Raw genomic sequence first — 24,301 nt, 5'->3', positions numbered from 1 at the left:
GCTGGGAACCCAGAGACCCTGCATCCCCTGCCCCCCCCACATGGCTGTGACAGCTCTGACGGGCTGTGGGGTGTGGCCAGGGCCTGCCCACCCCACCCCCCCACCCCCCCGCTGGGGGGCAGCGCTGAGTTCTCCGGTGACGGTGACGCAGCAGTGGGCTGCAGAGGAGCCCCCAGGTGCTCACAGCGGGGGGCGCACACACCCCAGCCCCGGCTTCCTGGCTGTCTCCACGGCTCGGTGGGCCCCCCAGCCCACGGTCACCTCCCACCTACAGCGCTGGTCTTGCCCAGTCTCATGGCTGAGGCGGCGGAGCTCCCCAGACAGGCCTGAATCTCTTGGAGTAGGAAGCAGGGGCGGGCAGTGCCCCGCCCAGAGCAGGGGGGGTCAGGTCGGGACGCAGGCACCAGGCTGGGCGCTACCTCATACTCCTCAGACCCCTGCGAGAGCTGCCGGAGCTGGGCATCGAGCTGCGTGAAGCGCCGCGTGATCCGCTCAATGCGGGCGTGCAGGTCTCGGTACTCGCTGTACTCGGCGTTGAAGTCGTTTTTGTAGCTCTGCCGTTGCTCCGAGGAGGAGATGGTGGCGTATTTCCTGGGGAGAAGGGAGAGAGGGGCCACAGGGGCTCAGGGGGCTGCAGCAAAGAGCCTGGAAGCGTCCACAGCCGTGTGGCCAGCCCCGCCCAGGAAGCAGCCCTGACTCCGAGCAGCCGGGCCATCAGGGATACACACACAGCCATGGGGTCAAGTCAGCGCATGTGCGTGCACACACACAGGAGAACACACACAGCCATGGGGTCCGTGCTGCCTCTGCTAACCTGCAGGGCCAGGAGGCGGGGAGCAGCAGGCGAGGGAAGTACTCACAGCAAGTAGTCGGGCGTCTCCGAGGTCGACGTGGGGACACTTGAGCTGCTGCAGGTCCCGTTTAAACCTACAAAGAGAAAATATACCTTCTGAATCCATACCTGGTGTGTCTGTGATGAGATCTACAGAAGGTTGATGCCCTATTGTCTGAAGGCCTCAGAGGGGAGGCCATGCAGAGGGACCCAGAATGAGCAGAGGCGGCGTGAGTCAGGGCGAGCACCGTCTGGCCACCGTGGGGGGCTGCCTGGAGCTGGACGTGCCCCCTGCCAGTGGGAGAGGTGGTGAGCCAGCACGGTGTGCATCCCCAGAGCACAGCCGTGCGCAGAGATGGCATCGTGGGCGCAGTTCTCAGCAAGCACCCAAAAGGACGGCTTCACTGCAGGGCCAAAGCCTGGGAAGCTCGTCCAGAGCCTTTGCTGACCCCACGTAAAAGGCCACGAAGAATACCGGTGACCCCTGGCCAGTTGAGTCCCGGGGGCATACCATTCTCGGGTCCTGCAGGACAAAGCCGGATAGCTGCCAGGGTTTTCCCCCTCCTCTCCCTGCGGATGGAGTTGCAGGCCCTGCAGGCTCTGGTCCCTGGCCTGACCACCCGCCCCCTCAACCCCATCCTCCCATTCTTCCCACCAGACCCAGGACTGTGAGATCAGAGGGACAGCCCTGGGACTGTGACCCGAGACTGTCCAGAGACAGTGCCCAAGGCCTGCCCAGGCTACAGTCAACCCAAACTACAGTCTGCTCCTTTCCCCGGGGACTTCTTCCAGATGACTTTTTTTTTTACCCCAAGACAGAAGCGATATTATCACTTTGCAGCATATGCTGAGTGCCTATTTTGGTGCCTCTCTTGGAGGAAAGCAGCCCTCCAGTGGATCAGCGGTCTGATGAGCCCCCGTGTGGTTTTATACTCCATCCAGTGCAAGGGGAGATTCCCACCAATGGATGGCGTCCACTGGCACCCCCATCCGGATGTTGTCTCTGGAATGGCTGTGGCCGCGCTGGGATGCAGCCCATTAGGCGCAAACATGCAGATTTAGTCTACATTCCCACCTCCCACACCCAGGCACGTCAGGCAACCCGGGGTGCTTCACCTCGAGGCTGAGAATCAGATCACCCTGGCAGGGTACCACTGGAGTCCAGCCTGCGGCAACCCTCTGTGGGCCCCACTCCTGCCCCGGCACTGGCTGTGCAAAGCTGTGACCCGGCCACCCCTGCACCTGCCCAGCTGCTTCCCACCCGTGTGCCCCCTCCCAGGGCAGTGGGTGCAGGGACGCGTCTACAGGGTCACCCTGCAGGACCCAGGTCTGGGTGCCAATGAAAGAGGATGCCCCCGTTTCCACACACGGGTCAGTAGGCCTGAGTTCGACCTGAATAAACCGAAGCATGCCCCTGCCCAGCAAGTGGCCTGGCCAGGAAGGCGCCCCTGGGTTAGAGGTGAGACCACAATCTGAGCGAGAGCTGGGGGCAGGCATGAGGGTGGGTCTAGGACCCAGGAGTGGGCCCGCAGCACAGGGGGAAGAAGGTGGAAGACGGGGGCCTTGGCAGGGTGGGGGAGACAGGGGGCACAGGTGGGTTGAGCTGAGGAGTCTGCACAACCGGAGGAGGCTGCCACACCTGTCAGGGTCAGAGGCGATCACAGGGCAGGGCTGGGACCACAGGGCCAGAGGAGCCGGCAGCAGCATGCAGAAGGGTGGGCTACCTCACAGGACACAAGGCTAAGGAAGCTTCTGCACTTGGGTGCCGACCTGGAACCCTCTCCAGCGAGGCAGGGGAAATGTTCAGGGAACAATGCTGTTGTTAAAGGCGGGTGGGGAGCCCTGGCCTGCACAAACCCCTACCCAGGAAAGAGCCACAGCAGGAGGCTGTGTGTGGTGGGAGCTTGAGAGGAAAGGTAGGCTTCCCACCCACCTATGATCATCATCATCTGAGCTGCCAGAGAGGCCAGTTATGGTGGATCACTTGGTGCCATACCCAACTTCCAGCGCCTCACTTGTCCCTTCCTCCCCCTCGGGGCTCTGCTCCCTGGCTTTCCCGATCCCAAACCCCTTCCTCACTGTGGCCTGGGGCCACACTGCCTGCGGCTGACACACACTGGGCAGGAGCCAGAGCCTCCTGAGCCCTGCGCGTGGGGCCGGTCTGGGCAGCACCTTCCTGGCCTGGCCTGCTGCCTGGCCCCTTAGTCCCACTTCCCCAGACCCTGCCAGCAGCATATGGAACCTCGCTTCTGCTGCCTGGAACAGACAGCTCCCTGGGCCCAGCTGCTCAGGTCTGTGTCCCTGGGCGGGACCTGGGTCAGATGGCCTGTGCTCAGGAAGCCAGACTCCCTTCTCTGAGAAGCCTAGCATGCAGCAGGGTCTAGGGGTCCCAGAGAACTGACGGAGCTGCAAGGTCTCTTCATCAGACAGACCCAGCGAGCCCCGGTCTCCAGCTGCAGAGGGAGGAGCTGGCATGGCCTTTCTGAAGGACAGCTGAGGGACAAATTCCAAAGCCTCCAGGAGCAGGGGCTCCACCCGCGATGCAGGAATGCCCCCTGCTGGGGATCCTCCTGAGGAAATAATCTGAAAGCTGCAGCAGGTCAAACGGGCCCACATGGGCCCGGAAGGCTGCGCCTCTGTTGCTGTGACATGCTGATTAGGTTAAATTATGTGAGAGGAAAATCACAATGGAGTCAGTATTGCTCAGAGAGCTCTCTAAAAATGGAATCGAGAAGCCATTAAGGAAGTGTGACTTGTGCAGGGCTCAGCCTGCATGGAATCTGACCTTTTGACCCCATGAAGTCATCTGCCAGGAACTCGTGACAGCTGATCTACTTATTAGACCCCCACCCTCAAACCACGCGTGATACTGTCAACTTACTGGACCCCTCACCTAAAACAAATATTTTCTGACTTGTCTGACTTGCGTCAGAGTTAAACCGTTCTCACCAGAAACCTTTAACAAACTCAAGGCTTTTGGTCTCTCCATAAACCCAACTCTTGCTCTTCCTGAGAACCAACGCTCATGGTCACCTGAACCTGTATCTCCCAAATGGTAATTCTTAAGACCCTAAAGAAATCGTTTCCCTATTTGCAGTCTCCAGAGTTATTTTGGGGTTGACAGTAGCCACAAGGGGTGCTCAGCTCAGATGCCTGGGGCTGTAACTGGGAGTAGGGAGGCTCTGGGGGTGAGGACTCCGTCCCTATGAGCCTCCGCAGTGCCCCAAGCCCTGGTCAGCACACAGTCCCGGCAGCCTCACATCCCGCATCCCGCTGAGGGGCTCTCAACCGCCAGCTTCCCTACAGGCTGCAAGTGAGGGACCTTGTTCTGGCTCTTACCGCCCGCTTTCAGTAGACAGTCTCCTGCCTCCTCCTGGACCCGCCTTTCAGACCCTCTCTCTGCAGACTCAAAATGTTTGCTCAGCAGGTCACAGCAGGTCCACAATGATCCAGAGACCCCCTCTCTACCAAGTCCTGCCCCCCGCAGCCATCCCTGAGCCCCAGACCCCTGTTGAGTGCTCTCTGTGTCTGGGATCTCCCTGCAGCCAGAACTGGGCCCTGGAATTGTTCCTCTCCCTGTGAAGTATCCCTTCCTGTGAGCCTCAGCTCCATCAGGCTCCGTGCCCCTGGTCCCCAGGGCTGGCCTGGCACACCCTGACTGCAGGAGGCTTCGAGGAGAGCACCTCCAGGGCAGTCACATGAACCAGCGCGAGGACACGGGGCCTCAGAGTGCAGGGCGGGCCCCAGGGGGACTCAGGAGGCGGCCCCGGCGTCCTGTGGCGTGAGGGTGCATGGGCACAGGGCCAGCGCTCAGGCTCCCAGTGACCCCCCTTCTGCAGAGCCCTCTGCCCCTCGACCTCTTGGCACCTACCCGGGGCGACTGGTGGGGCAACTGGAGGGGCTCCAAGGGAGCCCGGCACTGGGCCGAGCGGCTGGTCCCGGGGCCTGTCCTCTGCGGGCCTCTCCCTGTCTTTGTGCTTCTTGGATTTCTTCTTGGATTTGCCGTGCAAGGAGCCGCCGTGGGGCCTGCTGGGCTGGGCACAGTCCGTCAGCAGGGGCATGCTGAGGCGCTCGGTAGGGGCTGGGGCGGCCACCTCCCCACGCTCACAGTCTCGGCCACTGTGGCCCAGGTCGTTGCTGACGTCGGCCAAGGGGTCGTGGGTTCGTGGCGGCTCCAGTCTCAGGGGCAGGTGGGCGTCCGTGCCAGCCAGCAGGCCCGGGGTGGGCAGCAGGCCTTCACGGCCGAGGGTTGTGCTCAACTTCCCGTTGACTGTGGGCTGAGCTCTCTGGGTGAAGTGCGATATCCTGGGTTTCTTGTTGGCCAGAGGGTCAATGAAATCAGGAGGCTGCGGCCTTTTCTGTGAAGGAAAGGAGAGAATTCCAGAAGGGAGCCTGTGCCTGGAGTCACTGTGTGCCCCAGGGAGAGGCTGGGCAGCAAGAGGCCAAACTTGAGCTGATCTGCACCCCCACCACAGGCCCTGAGGGGACCAGTGCCTGCAGGCAGGGCCACTCCGGCCACAAGGGGGCGCGCGGACGCCACAGCAGGCCTGGGAGGCCCGGAGCTCCTGGGGCCTGCCTGCCCAGGGACCCGGCAGGGCCACGGGCCAGCGGGGCAGAGGAAGGGCGGCTGCGCCATTACTGCACCCGCTTCAGCCCACAAGGGCCTCCCCGGGAACTGGTCTAAAACGCGACTGTGCTCGGCATCTCCCCCGATGACAGGAAGAGCAACGAGCCCAGTCTGAGTGACACTGGCCAGGCCCCGCAGGCCAGGACTGTCCTCCCCAGGGCCCTGGAATCCCCATGGCACCCCTGTTACATGGTGCAGGCCTCATCCCCATTCACAAAGGAGAAGACTGAGGTCCGGAAGGAAGGCCAGAGCAGAAGAATGGAGCCGGGATTACACCTGACGGCCCAGGCCCAGGGTGCGGCAGAGTGGACCAGAGTGAAACAAGGCCCTGCCCTCCACGCCCCAGCCACAGGGTGCCCTGGGAGGCTTCAGGACCTAGGCCGGATGCCTCCAGGGGGAAGCAGAGGGGGAAAGAGAGGGGCTGGCCAAGCAGGGGACAGAGACATGGCACTCACTGGTCACAGCACGTGAGGGGAGGAGACAGCTTTCACCAAACAGCTCCAACAACAGTGAGGGACCCCACTGCTGAAGATCAAGCCCCCGATAGCAAGGCCCTCCCTGGCTACTGACACGGCAGGTCCCGCTGGGGGACACAGTGATTTTCACAACAGCCCTGGGAGTCAGAGGCCTCCAGTGTACAGAGAAAGTGCAAGGCTCAGTGGCTACCAGCTCGCGCGCCCTCAGCCACACTACCCTGACAGGTAACCCAAGGAACCTATCCAGGTTCCAGGCCTGGGACCCCCAGCCCCCAGCCAGCTGCTTACGCATTCAAGAAAACTCACCAGCCCTGAGTCAGAGGCCCAACAGATTCCCCGAGAAGCAAGGTCAGGCCCACTGCCTCTGCTGAAGCCCACCCACCCTCCCCGCCAGCCACTCCTACCTGAGGGGGCGAGGCTGAGCTCCCGTGCTCGCCCGGAGGACTGTTGGCAGCAGGGTCCCCAGGGAGGCTGCCTGTGCTCTGTGGCTGGCACAGTTTCCTGCAGAGGAGAAGCAAGGCAGGTTGAAAGACCCTCCCTGCGAGGCGCACCCAGGCCCACCCACCTCTGCACTGACCCCATGCTGTCCCACTTGCACCCAGCGTCCTAGGGAGGGCCTGACTCCCCGCTGAACCAGGGCAGGGCTAGGTGCGACGGGCCCGCCTGGCAGGCAGAAAGCAGTCTAGAGTACACCTGTCCTGGGTGCATTCACACCTGCTCTGTGGCCATGGCCTCAGCCACACATCAGAAGGCCGGTCACACTGGGTGCTCTGTGCCCAGACACTCGTCTCGACCTTCATGCTCACGGAGACCGAGGACCCCCTGTGCAAAACTGTGTCCCCACGGGAGCTACAGACATTCGGTATTGGCCCTTTTTAAAAAAACATTTTATTTGGTCCTTACTTTTATAAACAACTATCATCCCAATAACAACGCTCACTGCAGAAACAGAATGCAAAAGAGGGCTGAGATGCCCTGCTCTTAGGTGGGAGGATCCCCACCCCCCCAGATTCAGCTCCCATCTTCCTGGGAGCCCAGGCCCCAGACCCTCAGGGGATGGCAGGGGCAGCCAGCAGACCACTGGAATCTGAGCTCAACAGTGCAGCCAGGGATGAGAGAAGAAATGCCCCAAGGCTTGACAGAAAAACAGAGGCCCTGACAGTCACCCAGGCTGGGTGAGGTTGGCTTCTTGAACTCCTAGAGGCTGAGAGTCTGAGGGGAGGCCAGGCACCCGGCTGGCCCCCCACGCCCTCCATGAAGCTGAGCTGGGACCCAGGGCCACGTCTGCTGCTCCGACCAGTGACCAGCAGAGCACCTCCCTGGCCCTCAGCTGCATTCCAGGCTCCGGAGGCCGCCCGCCCACAGCAGCCTGAAATGCAAGGAGAGCCCAAAGGAAGGTTCCGAGAGTGGGTGGGGCAAGTCTACTGTCCAGCCCTGTGGAAGACCCAGAACTTCCAGTCAGAGACAGAGAATCAGGTGTTCACGTCCATTCTCTCTCAAGTCCCCACTAAAAGGCATAGAAGAGAAAGGGGAAAAAAGACAGCAATGCTACTTCACACGGAAAGCAGAAGCATGAGTGGTGACTGTCCTGGAGGAGTCCTGGGCTGCAGGGGCCTCAGGCCCGCAGTGTGCGCCTCGGAGACCTCAGCGCAGGGGCCCACCAGGCTGTACCCCAACAGCGCTGCTCTGGGGCCTGGCCTGCTGGGGGGCAGCTGCAAAGGGAACCCTCAGCATGTTCGGGAGTAAAGGAGCCCAGGCCTTCCCCAGGGGGCCAGGAGGCTGCTCGGGCCACACAGGATGGACAGAAACACGGCCTCCAGAGGAAAGGAGACAGAGGGGCCTGTGGAGGGACCCAAGGATGCCTCAGGGCTGCCAGGGAAACTGAGCTGCCAACAGCGGAGTTCTGTGGAGGCGGCACCCCGGCTTCCAGGTTACAGATGTCAGGCCCTGAAGCAGACAAGACGATGCATTTGAAAGGACAGAGAGCAACCAAGCCCCTGTGCCACAACCACTGAGCCCGCAGGCCACGGTGACCGAAGCCCGAGCCCAGAGCCCGTGCTCCACAGCAGGAGAGGCCACCGCAACGAGGAGCCTGAGAACTGCAACTAGAGAGGAGCCCGCAAGCAACGAAGACCCAGTACAGCCACAAAGAAATTAATTGTGATAAAGAAAGGTGTGCTCGCTTCGGCAGCACACATACTAAAACTGAAATGAAACAGAGAAGATTAGCATGGCCCCTGCGCAAGGATGACACGCAAATTCACGAAGCGTTCTATATTCTTGCTGTGATAAAAACATTTCAGGTGTTTGGTCCGTGGTGAAATTTTTCCTAAGGCAATTTTTTCCCCTATCCATTTGTACATTACTGTGACCGCAAGAGATGTTTCCTGTGTTAGAATCTAATATTTGAGTCTCTTGAGCAAAAGGTGACTATTCTTCATTATGGTACAATTCCACCTATCATATGTGAAAACCCCAGAAAAATAAACCCATATGCGGAAGCATTCCTGCGGAATTCTGACGGCCTACAACAGTGGCACATGTCATCTTTGCATGTTAACCAGTATACTGTTTGGATTTCTGTTACAATCTTTTACCAAGTGGTATGAGAAACTTGGTGTTAATGTCTTTTTCCACTTCAAGCTTAGATCAAGAATATTTTTATTTTCTGGAGAAAGAGGTATCTACTGTATAATTGCACCAAAGTACAAATGAAAGGAAGGTTTTCTTCAATAGGGTAATACTGCAGCCGTGTAGATAAAACCACAGATACATCGTTTGTTAGGTTGACTAAGATGTGGGAAAATGCTTTTCTGTTAGTAGAATGCAAAGGCCCACCTAAGCCACATAATAAAATTCTTTTACCAAGTAAAAAAAAAGAAAGTAAAGAGAGACTCTAAGAGGATGAAAATGTTAAATCCACCAGAAACACACCAGCCTTAATAGCCTCAGAAAGACAAAGATCTGAAATACACACCTCTCCAAAGAAAATATACAAACAAGTCGATAACCGCACGCATAGATGCTCAACATCATTCATTGCTCATCCAGGGAAACTCAAATCGACACCACTATAAAATACCACTTCACACCGGCTAGAATTAAAAAAAAAAAAAAAAGAAAGAAAGAAAGAAAATATAACCAGTGTTGGTGAGGCTGTGGAAAAACTGGAGTTGGGCACTGTGGGTGGGAACATAAAATGCGGCAGCCACTGAGAAAAAGAGTTGGGCAGTTCTTCAGAAAGTTAAACCCAGGACTGCCATACGGCCCAGCAATTACACTCCTCAGGACATATTTGAGAAAACTGAGAATCTGTGTCAGTTATATTTGTGTCCTCGTACACAAATGCTCACAGCATCACTGTACACAATCCCGAAAAGGTGGCAACAGTCCACATGTTCACTGACAGAAAAATGAATAGGCAAAAACTCACACACAACAGACTATAGAAACGAACCAAGACCCTGGCCACAGAAAAGAACGAAGCTCTGCTACAGGCTACAGTGTGGAGAAACCTTGAAAACATAATACTGAGTGAAAGAAGCCAGACCCAAAGGCCACAGAGCACATAATCCCATTGATAAGACGCCTCCAGAACAGGCAGGAAGCAGATTAGCGGTTGCCAGGGGCTGGGGGCAGGGGGATGGGGAGTGACTGCTAATTCAGGTTGTTGGGTTTTTGGAGGGTAAATGGTTTGGAACTAGATGGAGGTGCTGGTTGCACCTTGGGAGCTAGAAATGATGGCAAAAAGAGAGACATGGGAGAAGCTGAAGAAATGTCCCCAAAGTAGAAGAAATAAACCAGGAGGACAATGGTGAATGGTGTAGGGGCATGGCCCCCGAGGGCAGACTCAGAGGAAGCCCGCGGGGGGACGCTGACCCTCTCACGGCCGCACGGAGGAGGAAGGGCATGAGGCGAGCATTCAGATTGCCAGGGCCACCGGCGCCCTGGCCCAGAGCACCCTCTGGACTGTCCTGTGACCGCGTGGACACACACAGGCCAGGGAGGGAACTGACGAGGCTTCCTCGGCCAGACCTTCAATGTGGAGGGAAAGTTCCTTTCAATCTAGAAGGCTAGATGTGGCCAACTGCCGACAGTGTGCTGGCCACCCAGGTGCGGAGCTGTGGAAGACGGATGTCCCAAAGCCTTCTCCCTGGAGAGATACTCCAAGAGCTGGGTCCCTTCAGCATCAGGGCAGAATCACAGACCCGGAAACAGGAGGATCTGCGAGGGAGGGAGGCAGCTCCCCGTGGAAGCCCTGGTCCCTTGAAAGTGATACAAGGCCATGAGACAACCAGAGGGAGCTTGTGGCTGGACGTGAAGGGCACAGAAGGCCGAGTACTTGGCCAAGAGGCTCACCAACTACAGGGAAGTGCACCGCCCGTGAGACGGACAGAGGCTTGGGCTGTCTAGGCTACGCCCTGGGGGAGGGAGGCCAGGACGGGGCAGTCAGGGGACTGATTTCAAGGCCTCATCCTGCACTGGGACACCCAGACTCTGCCTGGGCCAGGCCAGGCCTGAGCAGCTACTCATGGGGACTGAAAGCACGGAGGGAGCATCCAAATGAACAGCCGAGGGCGTCCCTGGTGGTCCAGTGGTTAAGAACCCACCTGCCAATGCAGGGGACACAGGTGTGATCCCTGGTCCGGGAAGATGTCACGTGCCGAGGAGCCCTTAAGTCCACGTGCCACAACCACGGAGCCCGTGCTGCAACTAGTGACGTGTGCACACCCTGAGTCGGCGCTCCGCAACAGGAGAAGCCTCTGCAACACGAGGCCCGAGTGCCTGTCTGCCAGAGCAGAGCCACGGGGGCCCAGGCAGACCCTGGGAGCACAAGCGCACCCAACTCAGGTGCAAGCTTAGAAGAAGCTGTAGGACAAGGAGGGCCGCAGCCCCCGGGGTAACACCCTAAGACCTCGTTTCTCCTCCTTGCCATGAGATCCATGCATGCATGAAGAGTGGTTGCAATGAGGGCTTTCTTCAGGGAGGGAGCAACCTAAACATGAAAAAAAACAAAGCTGTGCAGAGCAGCGCCGGCTTGTGGGTATCAGTGATACTGACCCTGACCTCTGTCCACCAATCAGGTCAAGCTCCCAAGAGCAGCAGATGCTGTCAGCTTCTGGAGAGGCATCGGGCCAGGCCACCCCCCCAGCTGGCCCACGTAGCCCAAGAGGAGAGTGCCAAGACGGCCCAGAGCAAACAAGACGGAGGAAAGGAGAGCTTGGCGTTGCCCTGAGCTCCGGGAGTCAGGCGCCTGAGGAGCCTCCCACCTGATACCCCTCAATATTCAGCCCAGTTTCTGAGGGCCCACACCCACCCAGGGCCAGACTGCCCACAGATTGCTTGCTCCTGGCCATGCCCCTCCTGGAGAGCTCTGGGAGGGCAAGGCCTGGGAGCCTGAGATCAGCGGGTGCCGAGTGAGAGGTTCTGAAGGAAGGAAGGGTGGGAGCAGCCGCAAGGCGCCCCACCCCCATGTGCCCCTTGGCACCTCAAAGCACTGAGATGGGTGTAACTTACTACTTCAACACTACTGCCAGGCGTGCATGCATGCTCTATTGCTTCGGTCGTGTCCGACTCTTTGCAACCCCATGCCCTATAGCCTGCCACTAGAGTCCATTAGAGTCTCCAGGCAAGGATACTGGACCGGATTGCCATGCCCCCCTCCAGGGGATCTTCCCAACCCAGGGACTGAACCTGTGTCTCCCGCATAGCAAGCAGATCCTTTACCGCTGACGCAACCACCTGTAGGAGGTGACAGTGTCTATCTGAGACGTGCTCGTCCGGGCAGCAGACGACGGCCAGAGAGGGGAGGGGGAGCGTTGTCTGCTGAAACCATCCCGCTCAGCCTCCCTGAGCACCTAGAGACTGCTAGGGAGCCAGAAGAGTGACCCCGGAACAGCAGATGAGCACCCTGCAGGGCCAAGGAGGAACTCCTGGTTCACCTAGAGTGGCCCCAACTTGGCTCTGATTTCCAGATGCAGTTACTGCTTTAAACAACTTAAAAAAAACCTTCATAAATTGCTCCAAGTCCCTGAGAAACCACTTAAGGACTAATTAGCATCTCAGGCTGCCCTGAAGGGCGCTTCACAGCCGGGCTCTCCAGCATCAATTGAGAAGGAAATCATTAACTGCTTGCCTTAGACAAGGGCCGACTTAACCACTTCTCCCCAGAGCCACCTTGGCTACTCCTGACTTCCGGTCCCCATTAACCCGAGAGGGGATGCGTTTAATTAATGCTGCTTAATAGTGTCTGTGGGGAGGTTTGCTTTGCTTTGTTTCTCTCTGCTTCCAGTCCTTGAGACTTTCTTTTTAAGAAAGAGGCAGCCTGCAGCAGTAGCCTGTGGGGATGTACAGATTTCAGAAGGAGCTTGGTAGGAGGGGAAGGAGGGCCAGCAGGAATGGCCGCTTTGGGGACTTCTGTCCCGAAGTTCTCATGTTCAACACAGACACTCGTGCCCTCCACCCCACTCAGCAAGGCTGCCTTTTCCCTACAGGAGGCCACGGTGGGCTACCCAGGCAGTCTCTCCAGACCCCTCCATGCTGCCTGTGGGCCCTGTGGGCTCTGGCGCCACAGGAGACCGCCCCAGCCTCCTGGAGATGGGATGTGGCCCAAGCCCGGCGGACGGGGACCCACTCATGGATGGGGCGGCAGTGTTACCGGATGAGCATCCGCTTCAGCAACTGCTGGTCTCCCTCTGAGTAGCCGGGCCAGTCCTTCTGCACATCCTTGTACACACAGTCCTTCAGCGTGCACGTGCCATCCTTGGCATTCACGTTGGCCACCTGCAAGATAGAGCCAGGCTCACCTCGTGTATAGCCCTAGAGAGAGATGATCATGAAAGCATTTTGGGGGGTGGTGTGGGGAGAGGCGGAGACAGACATTAAAGGGGAAAGAGGACAGCACACCTCTGCCCCAAGCCAACACTTGGCCCCTCAACTCCTCCGCAGTCCAGGACAATGGCCCTTGGGGTGCAGAAGGGTCAGAGCAGCAGGCCCAGATGCTGCTGGAGGCCAGGCTGGCTCCACAAGGGGGCGCTGCCATCTACACTCCCAAGACTCCATCAGCAGCCCATCCAACTGCTATGGATGGAACCATTTTTGTCCTCCACAAATCCATGTTCAATCTTACCACCTGCTAACCTAAGGCGATGGATTAGGAGGTGAGGCCTCTGGGAGGTGATGAGGTCACGAGGGTGCAGCCCCCATGAGGGAGTGTCTTTTTGGGGGAAGGGCTGTGCCGGTCTCTGCTGCTGTGAGCCTTCTCCAGATGCGGCAGGTCAGGGGCTACTCCCCAGCTGCACTGTGCGGGTTTCTCATCGTGGTGGTTCTGTTACAGAGCACAAACTCAGGGCTCTTGGGCTTTAGCAGTTGTGGTGCATGGGCTCGGCAGTCGTGGTTTCCAGGCACTAGAGTGCAGGCTCAAGAGTAATGGCGCATGGGCTTAGCTGCTCTGTAGTATGTGGGATCTTCCTGGATCAGGGATTGAATCCGTGTCTTCTGGACTGGCAGGCAGATTCTTTACCACTGATCCACCAGAGAAGCCCAAGTGTCTTTATAAAAGAGTACCCAGAGTTTCCTCGCCCCTCTCCCCGGGATGAGCATGAGAAGGCAGAACACAGGCCCTCACCAGACACCCAATCTCCCAGAGCCCTGATCCTGGGCCTCCAAGTCTCCAAAGCTGTGTGACGTCTAACCCACCCAGGCCATGGTGTTCTATGACAGCAGCCTATGGACTAAGATACACACTCTCAAACTCACAGCTCCTGTGGCAGAGTTGACCGAGCTGGGGGAGCTGGGGGATAGGTGCCTTCAGGGCCCAAGCTGAGCCCACCTTCCCTGCCACCAGCCAGCCCTGCTGCTTTTGGTTAACACAAGCTGAGTTCGTCTTCAAGGCTGTGCAAAGATGCATTTAGAACATGTGCCTTAATGTGCTTGATGGAATTCAGGCCCCTGGCCCGCAGAGGGCACTCTCCTGAGCGTCTCGTCAGGCACCACGGTCTCCGGAGCGCGTGCGGAGCTGTGTGATTGGCACGGCAGCTGCTGTTTTTCACTACAACTGAGACTGTGAATTTATTCTCCACGTCATGGCGGTTTCCACAAAGAGCATTTTTTAATGGCTGAGTAATATTCCACCACGAGGCTGCACTGTGATTCACTCAATCCCTTCTCCTTTGTTGGACGCGGACTCTGTTTCCAGCTTCTCTGGAGCATAAACAGATGTCACTTGCGCAGGTTTTTCCATGCTGGTGACGGTTTTTTTTCGGCCAGCTTCCCAGAAGTGGGATTAGTGGGTCAGAGGCTCTGGACATTTTTATGGCTTCTGAGACGCTTTGCTAAAATGCTCTCCAGAAGAGCCACCCACCCATCCACACTCCCACCAGGAAGGTGGACTGCCTCAAATCTTCTCTTTGGATGTTTTCACAAAAGTAGAGGAGGGGGCGTCTTTGCACAGCGCTGCTTTGTCAGTGCTGCTCATCAGAGTCCCTGGTCACTGGGTGGGGGGTGGGCCTGGGAAATGAACATCCATAGTGAGGTGCAGCCCCCATACCTTCCTATCCCCACGCTGGTGGGGTCCCAGTGCCCCCTCCCACAATTGGTGGGGAGAACAAGTCCGGTAGCAAACACAGCAGCTCAAGGCAGATGGGACAGGAAATCAGAGAATGGGAAAGATCAGAGTGGGCACCCAGAGGATGCTCTAGCGCAAGACATCGCCTGGCCGCCTTGGGGAGCTGCCAAACCCAAGTTGATTGGGGAAGCTGGCACTTAGCACGATGCCTCTCTGGTCCCAGGAGCGACGAGAACACCCTAGCGGTTAAAAACGAAGCAGGTGCCCCAGGCAGACCCAGGTCAGCACCGCCAGCGCCCTCTCTCTCCAGAGCACTAAGCCTGGTGCCCCTGTCATGGCTAAGGGTCACTCAGTGGTAAATCTCAGGTGCAGTCAAATGCTGGGTCAGCCACGGCTCATATTCTGCATGTGCTGCTTTTTCACTCTGGCCCCGAACAGAACGAGACTGGAGAGCAGGAGCAAGGCCGTCTTTCAGAACGCTACCCCAGGGGCCGAGGGCTGGACGGCGGTCCGCGCTCCAGGCGCCGGCCGGGCAGGCATGGTAGTCACTCCTGCCGTCAGTTTCAGCTCACGGCTAACGACCCTGCCCCGTTCCCTGAGCCGTGCCTTAGCCACCCTGTGCTGCAGAAGGCAGCTCTGGGCGGCCCCCAGCCCAGGAAAAGGGCCTCCCGTGTGCTTCCCCCAATTTCCCAAGAATGAGGCAACACATGCGACTTTCCAAGGAAATGAGCACCCTGGGAAATGTCCTTCCTGGTTCCAGAGCTTTCTGGATGCTCTAGCAAGCCCCAGAGAAATCTGCTGGACTACAGAGTACTGTATCTGTCTTCTCTAGGCCCCAGGCCGACTCCCGAGCTGGCCAGGAGAAGCTGCCAGCACAACCTGCGCGAGGGGGGCGGCGGCTCAGGAGGCCAAGTCTGCACAGAGGCCCCAGTGAGTACACGGAGGAGCCCCCGACGGGAACAAGGCTCTGGGGAGCACCTCAGCCCTCAGGCCCCAGGGGCGTCTCCACGGTGAAGAGGAGGGGAGGCACCTGCCCCAGGTCAGCACTCGTGCTCAGAGTGCAGCGGCTGATCACCGCAGCCCCTTTTCCCTCCTCACCCCTGCCCCGTGCCCTGAACTCACTGGGGGGCGATGATGACACAGGGATGCCAGTTCGAGCATGGGGGGACGAGAGCCATGCCGACGTTCTACCAAAGCTGTGTGTGGTCACCCCAGTCTCGGACTGCATTCAGGGAGGGGCAGAGGGGCAGCAGGGCGCCCACAGGAGAACTCGGTCAATCGGAAATTCTCAGGAATTCTCGGCAATTCCCCAGACACAGCTCCGGATGGTCATGGCGCCAACTTCCGACCGCAGGAGGCAGCACCCAGGAGCCCAGAGTATCCGAGGCAGGGCTTCAGCTCCTCCGAGAACACTAGCGTGACTGCCGCTGGCTGTGCCATCCTGGCAGCAGCAGTGCTCTGAGGTGGCCTGCTGCCACTCCACAGTGGAGCGGCATCCACAGAGCCCAGCTAAGGCGGTGGATCGGGGCGAGCCACTCACCCTCTCAGGAGTCCGTGAGCTGGCTCCCCCAGGGCACAGTGCCAGGAAGGCTCTGGGACCGCCGCTGTTGCTGCAAAGCCCTGGCCGTTTTAACAGCAGGCTCTGCCTGCTGGCCCCACGTTCCTGCCTGATTAGCTCCTGACCCCAAAGCAAGGTGCTCCAGTCACACCCCAGCCTCAGACAGAAGCCTGAGGTTCCAGACATGAAGCCCCTTGCCTACAGCCACAACTGAAAAGCCACAAGGAGGCCCACCTGATATGAAGCCTGAGTTCTTGCTAATTTGGGCTTGCGCATTCCCCAGGCTTCATTCAAATCCAAACACCTTGTGCAGCTGAAGTCTCGGGTCCCCCATGCTACGCCCACTGCCTGCGAGCCTACAGCTGTGAGGAGACGAGCCCTCGACAGTAAACAGCGCCCCGTGCCCCGCCCCGGGCAGCACACACCTGCTGGAGGAGGCCATCCAGCGCGTCCTTGTCCGCCTGCGCCAGGCCGTCCTTCTGCAGCCGCAGCAGCAGCTCGGCCTTCCGGTAGGGTCTCAGCGCCAGCAGGTGCAGCACGCGGTCCCGGAAGGGCCGCTGAGACACGCCGCTGCCCCCGCCAGTGCTGCCAGCGCTGCACTTCTTGATGGCGCTGGCCGGGTTGATAGGGGTTGCCCGCTTCCGGGAGGGCACAGCATCCACTGCCCCTGGGGCCGGTTTCCGAAACTGAACCTTCTTGCCTACAGTAAGAGCCAGGTGTCAGGGATGGGAGGGGCTGAGGGGTGGTCGCCGTGTGCCCCTGTCTGGAGCGGACGGCACGCTCCTGAGCGAGCAGAGACACCCATGGATGGCCCACAGCCTACAGCCCCGAGCTCTCACCGAGCCCAGGAGGAAGGCGCCTTAAGCCTCGTGCAGCCCCACCTGCCCAGTGAGTGCGCCACCTGCTGACCACAAGCAGATCGACGGGCACGTGCGGGGTCCCCAGTCTTAGAAGTGGGCTGACAGCTTTATTATCTAACTTCACCCAAACCCTGGCCCCCATGGGAAAGGTGGCTGATGCTTAAAAAGGAGTCCCAGAACGGCCAGGAGGAGTACCCCAGAGCCTGCAGTTCACAGCTCTATGCTGGTCCCCTGGGTCCCGCCATTCTCTTTTATGACAAAGGAGAAAATAAAAGCATCAGGTCACTTGGGCAGACCTGCCTGTGCTCGGAGCCCCGGGGGCCGCAGGCCTCTCCCCCACCCTCCTGATGGAAACAAGAGACATGCAAGGGGGTCCTCCATGGAGCCCCCGGAGTGCTCTCGAGGGAGGGGGCTTCCATCCAAAGTCGCTCACTCCACCTTGGACAACGCCCCTGCCACCGCAAAAAGGAGGATCTCTGAGCGAAGTCAGTGCAGGTCTTAAACCCTTGGGCCACAAACCTCTTCACGACAACTGTCTTTGGCATGTATCCCTTAACTCTGACTTGTTGAATGAACACAAGAAGGAGTGCTTTTAGAACCTGCAGGGTCAGACTTCATCCCCAGAGAACCCTGATGACATGGGGGAAGAGGCTGGACACAGCCAGGACTGCACGCCCGTGGCTTCTGAGGCCAGAGAACACAAACCAACGCAAAAGCCGTCACTGTATCCTAAATGGAACAGTAAGACAAATTCTGACTGAAAGACCCACCCAAAACTTACTGAAATGGGTACAAATGTCCATATTTGCATCTTAAGGCAGGAGCAGGCAGCTGCAGCCCTTGGGATTCTGGGGGGCACCCCCTGGGCGGCTGACAGCCCAGGCTCCCTGGCCACACTGCCACGCCCACCAGGGCCCTGTGCTGACAGGAGGACCAGCACCATCTGCGGTTTCACTCGGCGCCAACGCCACCGCTAGGCAAGGGAGACTGCGTGATCTTTGGAGCAACGTGAAAGACCAGTTTTTCCTTAAAGAAGAAAAACCTCCAAAAGCCAGCAAGGTTCTCCTTTGCTCCATGCCTCTCTGGCCTTTCTTGCCTGACCATGAACTCACTGGCCTCTTTAACTCTGTCTACGTCCAGAGGTGGGAAGACTGAGGCAGCACGAAGGAGCTTTCTAAATGAACAGGACTTCTCTCTGCACTTCCAATGTGGTCAGTGTCTCACTGTCACTGAAACTGTCTCCAAGCAGATGCTGAGGGGGTGGGAGGTCCTAGAAGCAGGGATCAACGCGCTTCCTCCCAGGTCTCCACCCCGTGGTCCCTCGCTGGCCCCAGCACAGCAGCAGGCTGCCCGCCGCAGAGCGCATCGTGCCGTCTGCACTGTGCCCTGGCCAGGGCAGCCACGGGAAGGAGACATCGGGGCCGGTGAGGGCAAGGGTGGCCACTGAAGGACAGGCTGCAGCTCTGGCTTCACGCACGGAGAGGCAGACGCACCTGAGGCAACAGCCTGGGGACGGGGCCCTGGAGTTCAGAATTCCAGGAACTCTCAGGCCCTCTAGTCCATGCTGGATTCAGAATGCAGCGGACACCACCCAAGAAGGACCTGCTGACGCAACACTGACCCCACTGCCCCGGCCTCTGTCAGCCCATCACTCCTGTTCCTGCTCCCAACGGGCCCTGAGGCTCTCCAGCTCTCCTGGCAGCTGCCCAGCAGGCACAAGACCTCCACAAGGCCCTGGCCCCCGATCCTCACCCAGGTAGCGGCCTCCGGGCTTGATGACGATGGCCCCTCGGCTCCGCGTCTCCTCCTCGGCCTGCGCCAGGCTCTGCCGCGCCTTCTGGTAGGAGTCATCCGTGGCGCACACTGTGATTTTGTCCTGGATGCTGCCCAGGCAGTCCAGGTGGACATCCCCACGGCTGCAAGACAAGAGGCCAGAAGGTGAGGTGAACTCCTCGGACGACCGGAGAGGCGGCCTCGGGGCCGACACCGCCCCCGCCTCTGACACTCCCGCCTAGGAAAGGGGGCCTGGTGCTGACTTGGCCAACGGGGTTTCTGCAAGGCACACCTTGCCCTGAAAGAAGCAAGGGAACCCAGGTTCCCGGGCACGAGGGGGCACGCCAGGACCCACACGGGACCCTGGACGCACTAAGCGCCGGGACAGCGCACCCGAGGAGGAGAGCCGGGCGCGGCGGGCAGGGCTCACCTGGAGACGTACTGCTGGATGCAGTCGAAGCTGCCCTGCGGGCTGTCACGGCCGATGTTGGAGAGGTAGAAGGAGAACGTCCGCGCCTCCGCGGGGCAGTCCGGTTGGGGGATGGAGATGTGCTGCATGGAGAAGGGCTGTCACTGGGGGGCCCACAGGCAGGGCCAGCACGTGGTCCTGGCCCGTCCCTGGCAACGTGTGAGGACATCCCCTCTGTCTCCCTATCTGAGAGACCAGCCTGTCACCACGGCCAGGCTGCTGGTGGGTCCTGGGCCCCCACAGCGGCGCGGGGTGGGGGTGCGGCTTCCCGCATCTGTAGCAATAGTACTGCAGGCTGAGCAGCACGAGCTCTCAGCACACACCAGAGGCAGGGCCACTCCAACCGGGCCACGACAGTCCCCCACCACGCTGGGCAGACCAGGCTTGAGACAACCCGTCAAGCTGAAATGGGACAAGACGGGTGGGTGTCAGCAGAGGGCCAGGCACGCCGGCTGAGATACCCTGGTGCACACTCCCCCTACCCCCATGTGGCGAGGCCCTCTCCACCTCCTCCAGGGTGTCTCTCGGTAGAAGGCAGGCACACAGGCGCGGGCCCTGAGGGGCTCACAGATGGGCAACACTTGCCCCCGCCGACCATGACATGGGATGTGTGCACATGGTTCACCTAACCCCGACGGCAGACGGCACCACCGGAGCCTGACTAGGCAAAGCCACAGCTGCCGGAGAGGAAAGACAGAAGGCCTGGCCGGCCGACAGACAGATGGCACTAGTCCTGGCTGAGGTGCAGGGCTCAGCGCAAGGCAGGAAACCCAGAGGCCGCTTCATTCCAGGTCGACCCTCTGGCCCCCTGCCCACCCTGGGCGACGGCCAGCAGCTGCTGAGAAACACAGACAGGAAAACCTCATGCTCCAGCTGCCAGCCCCTGGGCGGGCCGGGAAGGGCCTCCAGAGCCCTGTCACCAGAGAAGATCAACCTTAAGGTCTGCCCTGGGCTGGAGCACCGGGCTTGTCACAGTCAGGGAGACACACCAGGAGGAGTCACGGGTGGACAAGAAGGGGCGGCAGCAGGGTGCAGCGGGTAGCAGGCTGTCCCTGGGCTGTCGTGCCGCCTCCGCAAGCCGAGCCGAGGACGCCTCCTCTGAGGTGACGTGAGGACAGCAGCACGCGACCCTGGGCTGAACGCCTCCTGCCCCGTGCCCGGCTGTCACATGCCAACGCAGCCAGCTCGGCCTGTCTGAGTCGAGTCTGTGTGATCAAGGACACGCAGGCCCGGCCACCGCAAGAGAAGCTGCTGCCCTGTCCAGCCCTCGGCGGGGTGTGGAGACCCTTGAGGGGAGCTGGGAGGGCACGCAGCCCAGGACTGGCTCCAAGTGCTGCGGAAGCCCCGTCACGCACAGCCAGTCTCTGCTCCACGGAGACGCTCCCTCCTCACACAGGGAGAGCCAAGGCGTCACAGAGCGGCCCCCGGGCCCAGCCGCTCGGGACAGGAAGAGCCTGGCCTGGGGGAGAGGGGCAGTCTGCAGTGGCTGTCCAGGGACTGCAGTCGACCTCGGGCTGCCAATCATGCCGCCTCCAGCTCCCCGCCCCGCCGGCCCCGCCCCACAGCTGGTGTCTGCCCCACGAGCTCTCCTGGCCCTCCAGCATCCTCCTGCCCATGCAGCAGGTGGCGGAGGACCCGGTCAGGATACGCAGCCAGCGGCAGAAGACCAGCAGGGCGCCCATGCCAGGTCAGCCCTGGGCAGCCACACAGACCCTGATCTCCACACACACGTTTCTGTAAGGGTCAAAGAGGGGATGAAGCAGCTCCCACTTGGCAAGTGTGTTTCTACTATAAGCCTGGACTGCCTGCCAGGACTCACCTTGGGCAGGAAAACACCTGTGTGTACACACACGCACACTGGAGTCCCCGTGCAGCGTTGCACTGTCCGCACACACTCCTCTGCAGACGCGACCTTCGTTCTCTATCACGGACATAACCAGACACCCAGCACCCAGACTCGTCTGAGGGTCACCGCGGGAGAGGCCCCCCAGGTACCACAGGCAGGGACACACTGACGCAGTGACCCAGAATGTGGCGGGAAGAGTGTGCACCATGATGTCAGCAAAACCAAAAGCGCTTCTGACGGAGCCTGAGCCCTGACACGCGGCCCCTCCCCACGCCCGACCCTGAGCCTCTCCCTCACCACGTGCTGGCTCTGGCGGAGACCCGGCCTCCCCCGGCGACATTTTTCCATCTCTGACTGCTCAGAGGGCAGCGGCTGCCGTGACTGCCTGCCACAGCCCCCGTTGGGGAGAGGATAGGAGAGGGGTACAGCCTACGTCCCGACAAAACCGTGCGCCTGTTTGGGCAGGGGCGTGGGGGACCATTCCCTGTGACCCTTTAGCCCAGTGAGGACCTTTTCCACACAGGTATGTATCAACCCTTTCAAAATCCTCAAGCGGGGGGGCACAGCCCAGAGCTCAGAGGCAGGTCTGTGTAGCCACTGGGGCCGCAAGACAGCGGGCGGGGGAAGGCCTGGTGGGGCCTGCCACAGCAGTCCTGAAGCCCCAGCCCCTCCCCAGCTCTCTGGCACCAGAGCGCACGGAATCCTCTGGTTAATGCGCTGTTACGATGCTGGTTAATGGCTACCAGTCCCGGGAACCAGTGAGGGAAACCAGCCCGCTGGGCACAAATGACCCAGGATGCCCGGCTTTCTCTGTGATGGCAGAGAGCGCGACACGCGTTCTCAAACTCGGCCTCCGCTCCGCGTTCTGGACCGAGCCCTGGCTCCCCCAGGGGCCACCACGGGGCCTGCAGCAGGCCTGAGCAGGGCAGGTTTAGTGCATCTGGTGTCAGCCGCAACTCCTGGTATGAGGAGGCCGAGCAAGGTGCCACAGACTCATGGATGTGCCTCAGTGCGGAGATGCACAGGCAGACCTGGACCTCCAAACAGCCGTGTCCCACCTGGACGACCCAAGGGGCTGACGTCCAATCCAATCCTCCCGAGGAGGGTGCTGGTTCCACCGTGGGTAGGTCAAGCCCCTTTGAAATTTGTCCCAAGTCAAGCTGGCAGCCCTAACCCCACTTGTCTGCAGTCCAAGTGGGGGCTTCAGTGAGACAAATGAAAACCCCAGCAGGCTGTGGGCACAAAGAAACGGCAGGGGACGCACTTGGCATCCTCTTCAGGAGAGAGCAAGACCAAACAGGGGCACACAGGAACCAAACATTGCTGAGCTAGACTCTGGCCAGAGGATTTTCAGGGAACGCTTGCTTTATTACCTTTATTTTCAGAGAACCCTCAGCATAAAACATCTTTTGGATCAAGAATTACTGCTGCACGGCTGCATGGTCGGGAAGATCCTCTGGAGGAGGCGATGGCAACCCACTCTATGATTCTTGCCCAGGAAATCCCACTGACAGAAAAGCCGCTAGGCTACAGCCCATGGAGTCCCAGCATTGGACAAGTGACCACACACACCATGGATGGCCTTCCCATAGCAAAGCAGCCTCTTCCGCCCACTGGAAGACCCTCAGGTCCTCAGCCCCAAACCCAGGGGGTGTTCTGAGCACCTACTTCCTTTCAAGAGCTGCCCCCTCGCACTGTGGACAGGGAGAGGGTGCGCACACAGCCTCCCGCCCACCACTTCCTAGGCTTCCAAGTCATTCCCGCCATGCAGCAACCGGCAGCCCTGGCTCAAGCTCGGGCTGACCCTAAGAACTCGCGCAGAGCCGGCATCTGGACTGCAGACAGACACTGGTCACGGCCTCTGACCAGGGCCATCACACCTCGTTCTAGAAACTGCCTTTGGGTTCCCGCTGCAGCACACAGAAATGCCTTACACAGCCCTGGACACCAATCCCACCTCCCTTTCTTTCTTCATCAACTGAAGACTTCTGGGGTGGGCCCAGCCAGTGAGGGGGTTGTCTCTTCCCCTCGGGAAGCTGATGCTTCACCAGCTGTCAGCAATTGAGAGCTGAGAGGTGACCCCTGATGGCAGAGGGGCCCAGGGCAGCCACCCCAGTGTCTGAGAGAGAGCAGAGAACTCACACAGACATGGCAGATGAAACAAAGGCGAGCGTTTTGCTCCAGTGACTATGCCCCAATGCTGGACATGCTACAGGCTGCCGTAGTCACCCCCAGGAACCAGCCAACACCAGGGCCTGGCTGCCCACCACCACGGCCAGACCTCGTGGCACTCCCTGCACGGGTGGGGAAGCGGCCGGGCCGGACCTGACTCCCACCCCAGGAGCTGGGGGACACTGAGACCCTCTGCCAGCTGGGCTGCATTCACATCGGGGGGGACGAGCGCCAGGAACCGACTGAGCGTGTTCTGGACTGCAGGGGGACTCTGCTTCTCCTTGAGCCATGGTTTATTTTGTTGGCTGCGCAGGGTCTCACAGGCCCAGCTGTGGCACCTGGGATCTTTGATGTGCGTTGCGGCAGGTGGGATCTTCACTTGCGACATGCAAGCTCTTAGCTGAGGCACATAGGATTTAGTTCTCCGACCAGGGATGGAACCCAGGCCCCCTGCATTGGGAGTGCAGAGTCACAGCCACGTGCCACCAGGAAGGCTCCCTCCTAAGGCACCCAGCCCTGAGGTGCACGGCTGCTCTCCTGGGTGGGGAGGCCAGCAGCCAGAGGGAGATGACCTGGCCGAGGCCCCTGAGCTAAGGAGCAAAGAGGGTCTCAATCTTCAGCGCACCAGCTTCATGGGCCTCTGGGAAGCAGGTCCTGCCAGCCTGCTCGGGGTCCAGAACATGGAGTCAGCACAGGCACCAGGAGTGCTGAACGAGCTGGGCCGTCCACCCGCCCGCCTCCTGCTGTTTCCAGCCTCGAGGCTGGAGGGTACAGCCAGGAGAATCGGGAGTTGACAGCAAGGGCCTTGCCTCCTCCCCCACTGCTCTGAGTGGCCACGCAGTCGTGCCTGGCCACGACAGCATCTGCTCTGCACCTGGCCCCAGGCCAGGCCTCTCACACCCGGCGGGGAGGAACGGTCACGTTCTATCAACACCCAGGAGAAGGACAAGGCCCAGAGATCACCAGGGGCAGGCCGCGCGCCTGGTCCTTCGCAGCAAACTGGGAAAGAACAGCAGCCCCGTGCCACAGGCCTCCTCCAGTCCTCACAGGGTCCCACCCGGGGAAGAGCCTCTTAGTGGAGACTCACGGCCTGGCTTGCTCCTGGCTGCAGCACACGGCCTC

The 24,301-nt window shown here is 59.8% G+C and overlaps 1 protein-coding gene and 1 non-coding gene across 2 annotated transcripts in view; one reads left to right on the top strand and one right to left on the bottom strand.

The window, feature by feature from the left end:
- Positions 1–24,301, bottom strand: part of ELL (elongation factor for RNA polymerase II) — an 82,345-nt gene that overhangs the window by 5,892 nt on the left and 52,152 nt on the right. The window contains exons 3-10 of the mRNA XM_065917402.1: positions 19,123–19,244; positions 18,672–18,835; positions 16,485–16,759; positions 12,594–12,718; positions 6,340–6,436; positions 4,704–5,190; positions 861–927; positions 420–591 (exon numbers count right to left, since the gene is read on the bottom strand). Of these exons, the coding sequence (XP_065773474.1) occupies positions 420–591; positions 861–927; positions 4,704–5,190; positions 6,340–6,436; positions 12,594–12,718; positions 16,485–16,759; positions 18,672–18,835; positions 19,123–19,244 (1,509 nt within the window). The remainder of the gene's footprint in view (positions 1–419; positions 592–860; positions 928–4,703; positions 5,191–6,339; positions 6,437–12,593; positions 12,719–16,484; positions 16,760–18,671; positions 18,836–19,122; positions 19,245–24,301) is intronic.
- On the top strand, positions 8,111–8,217 carry LOC136156692 (U6 spliceosomal RNA). The gene has a single exon (XR_010661180.1). It is a non-coding gene; the product is annotated as a U6 spliceosomal RNA (small nuclear RNA).

Source organism: Muntiacus reevesi, chromosome 1, assembly GCF_963930625.1.
Source record: "Muntiacus reevesi chromosome 1, mMunRee1.1, whole genome shotgun sequence".
NCBI classification, from domain to species: Eukaryota; Metazoa; Chordata; class Mammalia; order Artiodactyla; family Cervidae; genus Muntiacus; species Muntiacus reevesi.
This window is presented reverse-complemented; position numbering and strand designations above follow the sequence as displayed.